At 39.5% G+C, this 10381-nt stretch overlaps 1 protein-coding gene across 1 annotated transcript in view; it reads left to right on the top strand.

Annotated features, from left to right (window-relative positions):
* vgll2b (vestigial-like family member 2b) overlaps window positions 1–9420 on the top strand; it is a 10626-nt gene extending 1206 nt beyond the window's left edge. The window contains exons 2-4 of the mRNA XM_017685344.2: window positions 978–1230; window positions 6219–6632; window positions 8515–9420. Coding sequence (XP_017540833.1) covers window positions 978–1230; window positions 6219–6632; window positions 8515–8558 — 711 coding nt within the window. The 3' untranslated portion in view covers window positions 8559–9420. The remainder of the gene's footprint in view (window positions 1–977; window positions 1231–6218; window positions 6633–8514) is intronic.
* The last annotated feature ends 961 nt before the right edge of the window (window positions 9421–10381 follow it).

Genomic DNA, 10381 nt, shown 5'->3' on the forward strand with positions numbered 1-10381 from the left:
TCTCTCCTCATACTCTCTCATTTTCTTTCTCCTTTTTCCTTTCTTTCTCCTTCATTCACTTCTTTCTTTCTTTCTTTCTTTCTTTCTTTCTTTCTTTCTTTCTTTCTTTCTTTCCCAGTGTCTTCCTTCTTTTCTCTCTCTCTCTTTCTCTCTCTATCTATCTATCTCTCCTCATACTCTCTCATTTTCTTTCTCCTTTTTCCTTTCTTTCTCCTTCATTCACTTCTTTCTTTCTTTCTTTCTTTCATTCTTTCTTTCTTTCTTTCTTTCTTTCTTTCCCAGTGTCTTCCTTCTTTTCTCTCTCTCTCTTTCTCTCTCTATCTATCTATCTCTTCTCATACTCTCTCATTTTCTTTCTCTTTTTTCCTTTCTTTCTCCTTCATTCACTTCTTTCTTTCTGTACTTCTGTATTTCTGCATTTCTTTCTCTTTGAGTGTCTTTTCCCATCAGTATCAGAAAAGAAATAGTATTGATGCCCCTCTGTTTATAATGCATTTATAACTGATTATAACATTCTAAAAGCCAATACAAGTTTAATAACTTATGCATGTCATGATATGCATATGAAGTTGGAAGACAATATTATACACCATAAAATTAAATATGATATCAGACTTACTGAGATCTTGCAAATCTAACCCATTTACGTGTATTTAAATGTTTTATCTAGAAGAGAATGACCTTTATATGTTAATTATGTTTTCAGCAGATTAAAAAGCAAAAGCAAGACCAATGCCTTTCTTTACTTCTGTTTCAGAAATATACTGTTTCGTGGTGCAAAACAACAAGATATGTCTTGTGTTTTGAAATCATATTGTTGCCCGCTGACTGTGCATCTTCATACTAGACTGGACTGGTCATTACGACACTGTTGGCAGCTCATTCACGTCTATCTCTATCTCTCTCCCTCTCTCTCTCCCTCTCTCTTTCTCCCCCTCTATATTCCCCTCTCTCTATCTCTCTGTCTCTCTCTGCAGACTCTCTCTGCTATGAGCAGCCCGTCTTTGCCGTCTATCCGCCGGGACTCCATGGACAGCTCTGGGTCAGAGTTGCCCTCCGGTGGGCAGAAGGAGAAACAGGAAGTGGCAGAGGCGGAGTATCTGAGCTCTCGCTGCGTTCTCTTCACCTACTTCCAGGGAGACATCAGCAGCGTGGTGGACGAACACTTCTCCAGAGCACTGAGCTCCTGCAGTGATACACAGGGCAAGAGGAGGGGCCAGTCGGGGGCAGGTGAGGTTCTGGAGGATGTAAAGTGGGTTCTTGGAGCCCAGTGTGGGCTCTGGAGGATCTATTGTGGGTTCTGGAGGAACCAGATTGTGTTCTGGAGGACCTAGAGGGGGTTCTTGAGGGCCCAGTGTGAGCTCTGAGGTTTGAGAGTGTATTCTAGAGTATTTAGAATGGATTCTGGAGGGCTCAGAGTGAATTCTAGAGGGCCTGCTGCAGATTCTGGAGATCTGGAGTGAATTCTCAGGGTCAACAGTGGGCTCCTGAGAGACAAATGTGGGTTCTAATCCAAAGTGTATTCTGGAGTATTCAGAATGCATACTGGAGGGCTCCGAGTGCATTCTGGAGGATCTAGAATGGATTATGAAGGACCCAGTGTAGGCTTTGGAAGTTCTAGCATGGGTTTTCAAGGGTCTAGAGTGGGTTGTGGAAAATCTAGAGTGGTTTCTGGTGGATGGAAGATTGATCTTGTGCATGTGGGAGTTGAAGAGTGATGAGCTATGTTTGGGTGCCTTGATTTTTTTTGTTTGCCTAAAAAAAAATTAAATTAAATCCAAGAAACATTAATCAACAAGAAATGAAAGCAATATTCAGGTGTCCTGCTGATTTTGACTATGCTGATGTACTTCAGTCCATGTTTGTAGACCACAGATACAGTGTCAGAAACCACATAATTAGCTCTATTTGAGATGCTGAACAACTTAACATACTTTGAGGTGAATGTTTCATGATTTAGGCCTGCAGTTAGCATGCTGTGAAATTGGCAGCTATTAGCTACATTAGCCTCATAGTAAGAGTAACTGTGCAGTTGCAGGTGGCGGCAGATGTGTTTCTGACTGCGTTATGCAACATGAAGTATAGAAGTGGGGTCCAAAAGTCTGAGAACACGAGAGAAAAAGCATCTAGTCTGCATTCTTTTCTAATGTAATACAAATATATTCATTATAAAGCATATAGAACATCATAACAATATGAGTGAAAAGTAGTCTGAAATTTCAACATTAAAGTTTGAAAAGAATATCTCAGTATTTGGTGCGTCCCTCTTTCGCTTTAATGATTGCATACTCTCGCGCTGCACTGATTCCATAAGTCTGTCCACAGCTTCTGTTGAGCAGATCAAGCTTCAGTGTACGTAATAGGACTAAACATGGTCTTTGGCACAAATTTTCTTGAATTCAAAATCTCGAAATGCAGAATCTCGAGTACTCTAAATTTTTTAATTCCAAACTTTTTTGTTTTCCTTAAAAAGTACTTAAGTTAATGCCAAGAAACATTTAGGAACTAGAAATTGAAGGAAAATTCAGGCTTCCACTGCTGTTTATTTCCAAGTTCTACTGTTTACTCAAAATATGTGCAAAGTCTAATTACTCAGGTCTAAGCAGAGTGATTCAGATTGGTTTGGTGTTCAGATTTCTTTACAGCGGTGGTGATAGGAACCAGGGGTCACCGTGACTACAACACAAATATAGACATTTCATTTACTATCCAAAACCACCAGTGAACCTACTCGTGTCTTCTGAGTTCTATATGGAATGTTGATGATGGAAAAATAGTGGAAAATCTGAAATAACAAGTTTTCTTTGGGGAATATTTTGTCTCACAACACCCTGCTTATTATGTATCCCTTCACAATGAATGGAGCTTGAGGCCAAAATCCTCTCAAAACTACTGTAAAACAGTGTCTTAGACATCAGGCAAAGTATTCATAACTTTCTGTGAAGGAGCTTTTAGAGGTGGACGTCTGGCTCCTATCACCACCACTGTAAACAATTCTGACTCAGTAAGTTTCTCTAGAACAGAGCATTTCACACCAAACCACTCTGACCGATTCTGTTCACATCTTAATCATTGTGTTATGTACAAATGCTACTTGACGCAGAGTTTATAATCAAAGGTCGTCTGAGTTCATTTGTTGTTTCAGTCCGGATTGTTGCAAATGTGCATGTTTCCAAATATAAATGCATAGATTTGCAGGACTATTTCTGAAGCTGTAGTGCTGGTTAGAGGTCAGTCACTGATCGTACTGAACCCTAACAGTCCGGCTAGCTCGCCTCAGTGACTACATATTTATTCAAAAGTAGCCGGCAAAATTAGAAGATCCCCCTACTGCTCCCTCTCTCTCTCTCTCTCTCTCTCTCTCTCTCTCTGACATCTTCATTCCACTCTTCGACGCTGCTTCCTGCCTCCCAACAGATACTATGTTTGTACGTGTTGGTAATCTCCAAGGCTCGAGCTTGTATCGGCTTCAAAAAGCTCAGGCGGCCTTGCAATCCCTCAACTGTGATTTATGACCCACCCCTGCCTCCACCACCTCCTCCCCACCAAGACCCCCCTCAGCCCTCCACCACTTCGCCCTCTGATTCAGACTACATCATTGGTGTCTTTTTTCGGAAGAATTCTAAATATAAAACTAACGTCTAAAAACATAAAGACACCCCCCATGACATTCTATGAGCAGGCTAGTGAAAACAACAGGTGGGGTCAGGAGGGTTTTGAGCTGGAGCAAGGGGGGCTGCGTTTGGGGGGCTAGAAGAGGGTTGTTGGTGTACTGCCTCAATGCAAGAGTGAGAGATGTCACCACAGCGAGTGATTTAAAGTGGCAAAGTCCTCGTGCTGTTTTTCCAGCAGCGTAACGCCACTGCCTTATATAGGCCGTACTACAGGACCTGTGGACAGAAGGGGCAGGCCTTCACCCAGTCCCCTTACTCACTCCTCCACGCAGGAGTAAATTTTATCATTCTGCAGTCCGAAGGATCCAGTCATACCCATTTGAACCCTGCACCAAATGCAGTGTAACGTAATCTTCAGTTTTTTGGCTTGTTGTAGCTAACAAGCAATGAAAACTTGAATCAAATAGGGAGTTTATGGATCCTGAAACTCTATTTTGATTATTTTTTTATTTTGAGGGCAGAAGAGTTACAAAAAGTATATTATATCCATCTATAAGTGGTACAGCGTACAGGAGTATATACGTCTGAAGTGTTTTTTGAATAATTTGAGCTGCGCAAACACATTTCTTTTTGAAAAACATTAAATTAGCTAGTGGCCACATCAAAAAAGGGCATTCTCTGAGTGAGGCTAAAGTTTTAAGATAAGATAAAGCAAAATAATCATTCCAGAAAACTAAAAACAAAGAACACTGAACAGCAAGGTTGCATTTAGCTAGTATATCATTTACTGGGCAGCAATTATAATTCATTCAGAAATATTCTTAGAAAACCCTTTCTAAACACCCAGAATTCCCTCCAGTTTGACCATATTGCCTAAAATGTTATTCCAGAAGTGAATCCAATCACTTGGATTTCTATGAAGAATGGATCCTATACTCATATTTGCCTAAAAATTGTGGCATATTCATTGGCTGCACTGGCCCTTCGATTATTTCCAAGAAGCATTCTTTTCTAACCATTTTGGGTAAAACAGAGCTTTATCGTTGTCTCTGAAATCCTTATTGCGCCATATGAATGTATTTATGTGATGGTATGAAAGGGACCTTAATCCCGAAGGTTAGCATTGTGCTAATGTGTAAGTGCTGCTAAGTAATCTCATACAGACTTGCTTGATACTGTAATCTGTAAAAGTGGACAGAATTAGGCTTTGAAGCAGCTGCTACTGCTGTTTTAAACCATTATTTTCAACAGCAGCTTGTCATAGCCTCAAAAACATGATGCAGTTTGAGGCAAATCTGCTTGCAGTTAGCCCCATGCTAACAACTCGTGATACACTTCTGTTACTAAGCTACCTTAGCCTTGCAGTCCCAGCGTTCCTCACTCAGCAGCTCATTCATATTCTCCTCTCTCTCTTCTGTCCTGCTCGGCGTGTTTCTGAGGTCTTTGCTAAGCCTGTTTGAAGCATGTGCAACGCTGCATGATCCAATCAGGAAGAAATCTGGTGCATTGAGTTGAGAGGGGTCAAAATCACATGAAATCATGTGATATGGATGACCTCACTCAGAAGCTGGGGTCCAGATGGTCCCATATGAGGACACACGTTTAATCTTACACGAGTAAAGTGATGTAACACATGCTATACTGACAAAACACAGTGTGAGCTAGCATAACTAGCCTAGCAACAGTTGTGTTAGAGTTTTTCACATGTCTGAGGTAGTAACTGGTAACGAAGAGATTCATGTTCTGTCTGTTTTACTAGCTGAAGGCCTTCAATAAGTTACTGCAGTTGATTTTGAGTCATATCATGATCTCCATTTATACATTTTCCTTGTGCTTTTTTGCATATCTTAATATTTAAGATGTAATTCATAGTGTTTTGATGTGCAATGCTCTACACAGTTGTGGTGATGGGAACCAAACATCTGGAAAGTTATTAAATTAAATGGTTATGATTTGGGCCCTAAAATCCATTCATGGTGGAGGGATACATAATATGCAGGGCAAGGTGAGGTAAAACGGTCCCCAAAGAAAACTTATTATTTCAGATTTTTTATTATTTTTGCATGAAATGGTTATGAATACACTGCCTGATTTCTGAGACACTGTTTTATGATAGTTTTTGGAAGATTTTGGCCTCAAAATCCATTTATAGTGGAGGTATACATAATATGCAGGGTGCTATGAGGTAAAATAGTCCCCAAAGAAATCTTATTCTTTCAGATTTTCCACTATTTCCATCATCATCATTTCATATAAAACTCCGAAGACACATGTAGGTTCAATGATGGTTTTGGATAGTAAATAAAATGTTTGTATTTGTGTTGTAGTCATGGTGACCCCTGGTTCCTGTCACCATCACTGTTAAAACATCTGAACCATTTCACACCAAACCCCTCTGAATCGGTCTGTTTACATCTGAATTATGAAATATTTTAGAAAACTCCAACTTCCCATTTGACATTCATGGACCTGAAGATGGACACAGACTTAATTCGACAACTTAATAATGACTAATTTCATTATTGTTCATGTGATTATTAAATAACAAGCATTAAGATGACACTATATGAATATGAAGCATATTTTCTTTTGCTCTTTCTCCAGAAGCTGCATCTCCAGACAGTCGAAGGAGTTTCCCTCCATCATTCTGGGACAGTAATTACCCACCTCTGCCTAGCCGACTACACTGTGACCCCACTGGTGCCCCTGCTTACTCCATGGACCCCTATGCCCAGGGTCTACACCCAGGGTTACCTCATGCACATCCTCATCCGCACCGCTCAGACTCCTGGGGCTACACCCAGACTCAGGCGTACGGACCCCCACGACCCCTTCATGAACTCTATTCCCCTCCAGGACTGGAACCCCACTACAGCCCCCTGCTTATGCCTGCTGTCCGGCCGCCCCACCTGCCCACCCTGCCAGGGCATTATGATGTAGGGAAGCTGGAACCAACGCCCACATGGCCACTACTGCCACCACCAGGGGACATGGCCATCGCCCTCAACATGGACCCGGGTAAGAGCAGACCACCGCAAACCTCTGAGGACTAATGACTAAAACAGCATGGTCCAAAAACACCAGCTTATGCTCTTCAGTTTTGAAAATGTTTGAAGCTCTGGGGTTGTATTACAGAAACATCCTCTTTTTTTGTCTTAAGATCTGACAGGTCATGATAAGATTTTTCACAAATTCATATTGCAGAAGCAAATCTGATCTGAATTTAGAAATGCTGTGTAATTTTACAGCAACTTATCTCCAGATAGGAAATTGATTGAAGTTGATAATAAACTGTTACTTAACAACCGACCATACACACACAGCTGGAACGTAAACATGTAATCAAAGTAATGAAGTTAGCCAGACAGCTATTATTACTGATGTAAAAAAAGATCAAGATAAAAAAATGTAATAAACTGTAAATTGTGAATACTGTGAGAGTGCCCCTGCTGTTTATCAGAGCATCATAGCTCCCCAGTTTCAGTCTCCATTTCCCAAACACTTAACAGATTAGATTTCAAATTTAGGAAGTTTCTGTTATACGTCTCTTGGAATCATTTGGACCCTGAGATTGGGATCTTCTAAACTGAGTTGTAGAATGATTTGAAATTTGAGTTCCTGTAACATTTGATGCTGAAGATCTCCAATCATTTGTAGGACCAGAAATCCTTTATAAAAGAAGTACTGGAATTCTGTTTGAGACATAAATAACAGAACTGTTTGCAATCCTGCGTCCTAGGATTCTAGAGCCATTTAGAATGATTTTGTGCTTGAGATCTGGAACCCTTTGAATTCCAGAATCCTGAGTTCTAGATTAATTTGGAGCATGAAATTTGAGTTCTAGCACCTTTGGATTTTGAGGTCCATTTTTTTGCAAATTATATTCTTGGGCAATTAGAAGTTTGATTTCTAGAATAGTTTGAAACTTTGGGTCTAGAAACATTCAAAGACTAATGTCAAATTGATTAACTGAATTACTCAAAACTTCAAAATGTTCAAAAAATTAAAGAATTCAGAAGACCTGAAATCATCTTAAACGTGAGGTCTAGGATCATTTGAACTTTGGGTTCTTGAATAATTTGAAGGCTGAGTTCTAGATTTTTTTGGAGTTTGAATGATGGAACCATTGAACATTGAGTTCTAGCACCTTTTGAAGTTTGAGGTCCATATCCATTTGCTTTACAAACTGTATTTTTAGGCAGTTAGAAGCTTGATTTCTATAACAGTTTGAAGCTTCAGGTCTGGAATATCTTATAGACTAACTTCAGACTGATTCAAGGCATCATTACAAACTTCAAAATGGTAAAAACAAGTCATTCAAAAATTCAGAAGATCAATAATCATCTGTCTAAGCACTTAAAAAAGATGGTTCTTCAAGGGTTCTTAAGTAAAGAAAATTGTTCTATATAGCACCATTAACTTTCAAAGAACCTTTTGTTTGATATTGTTGTGAAATTGTTCTTCAGATTGTCAGAGAATGTGTTGTCTATAGTTCTATATACAATATTTTAAAAAATGGTTCTATATAGCACTAAAAAGGGTTCTTCTATTGTTACATAACCATTTCATGTAATAACTTTCTGGAAGGGATCTTTTAGAGAAGCATTGAACCATTTATATAGAATTAGCAATTAGCAGTCCTCCAAGCATGTCGAGCTGTCCAGTTATACTGTGTTAGCTGCAATTTTGCATTTTTGCTGTAATGAAATTTGCGATTATTCACTTTCTCATGCGCTATTTCCTCATTATGTAGACAGCATTCAGAGGGGGAGCTGTGCTATTTTCCAGCATGTGTTTGCTTGTATTGTCTGTATAGGATGCTACAAGCAGCCATGGAGACCTGTCCTGTCTCCTCCAGTGTCCTTATTGTCCTCTCTTTTGTCTGTTTTCACTCCCCCAGGCTTACCGCCTCATAAGAAAGGAAAGGAGCTGTACTGGTTTTAATGACAAGCCCGGCCGTCCACTCGCCAATTAAAGCTGCAGAGCGCTGGAGAGCGGCCCATTGTAACGAAGGCCTTGCCAGGGTCTGCGAGTGTGCACCATGGAGATAAAGACAGAAGGATGAAGAGGGGAAAGGGAAAAAAAGAGGAAAAGAGCGAAGAGGGGTCCAGCTCTGTCCTCCTCCTCTTTAATCCTGCTCTTTGTGGTGCAACAAAACCCGTCCAGCTCCTAGAACAGTTGGCTGTAGGGACCGATGGAGAAATAGAGACATTTTTACCCCGGAGCGGAACGGAAATAAACAATAAACCAACAACAAAGAAGTAAACAAACATACATACAATTATGGAGAAGATGACCGACTGGAACAGCCTTTCGTGTTCATTGTGTTGTATGAATGGATGAAAAAAGTATTTCCTCTGTTGTTTGCTTTTGTTTCTCATTTTTAACTACGAGGTTTTGATTTATATTTAAATGAATGATTTGAAATTGAAGTCTTGAAGGTGTTTTTTGAGAATATATTCCTTTTTTTGGTCGTTTTTATGATGGATTGTTGCTGTAGGCTCACAGATCAACACTGAACACAACAAAGCTTTGGATTTACTTGATTAAAATGTGTACATTTCCACACAAACTTGCAAACTTTTGGCAGATACTGTGCTGGTATATATTTATTATTCATGTCAAAAGTATGCACATAAATCAAGTAAACTCAGAGACCTTTCCTTCAATTAATCATTTTGTGGGAACTTAAAAGCCTTTCACACTGGACAAACATTGATAACATAGTATTTTTCATGCCTATGTGTATTGTGCACAAATACATTGTTGTTGTTGAACATTTTCCGGATGTTGATGGTTATTTGTATTGCAGTATTTTGATTCTATTTAATTTATATTAAATTTTAATATTCAGTAAAATCCTGTACAGCTTCCTGCTTTTTTCACATTTCCACTCAAGGTTTCCTGATGTACGGTTCTAGGTGTAGGTTTATAAGCTTTAGAAAACACTCCTACGTCTCACTTGTGCCTTTCACTTACAAGCACGGTTCTTTTAAGTGAAAGCTTCTTTACAGAACTGAAAGTGATACTTTTGAGGGATCGCTCCAAAGATCGCTCTTTTTGGCATGTTTATCTTGAAAAGAGTGGAGAAATTGAGATTAACTGTACTTAATAGAATGTACAACGTACATACGTTACATTGTTTCCAGTGGTGAACCTTAAACATTATAGCAAGGCCTTCTATGCTTATTTCTAATAGTATGTTAGCACTAAGCTAATGCTGGTGCACATGAAAATTTTTTTGGCCATTCTATATTGAACACAAATAGTTTAAACCTGTAACAGACATTAGCCATGGTGCAAAATAGGGGAGGATCCAGGACCCCCTAATTAACCTCTTGGACCCACTAATTAACTCAAAATGAAAATTCTGGCCCCGGGAAAATAAACTCATGACGTTACACTGACTATTTCAATGAAATAGACACTTAAATCCAGATTCAGTGAAGCTCATTGTTTATCTGCTTCACCCACAACCAGCTTCTGTCTTTGGTGTTCTTAATTAGCTAGAGCTGCAGCACTGCTCTGCCTCAAGGTGGCGTTATAGCAGACTGGTTCACTCAGTTGGTCCTTTATAGTCTAGAAACTGTAACTATGCCCGAATTCCTCTGGAAAACTTTACAATGTGCTGCAGCAGATCTGTAGATCTGAAAAAATCACTTTCCCAAGAGTTTGGTGTAAAACGTGACCTCATTCCTCACACTGAACACAGAAGAAGAGATGAGGAAGATCTCAGTTAATGTGAGGAGGAGTGCAACTAGAACAGA

This window comes from Pygocentrus nattereri, chromosome 10, assembly GCF_015220715.1.
Source record: "Pygocentrus nattereri isolate fPygNat1 chromosome 10, fPygNat1.pri, whole genome shotgun sequence".
NCBI lineage: Eukaryota > Metazoa > Chordata > Actinopteri > Characiformes > Serrasalmidae > Pygocentrus > Pygocentrus nattereri.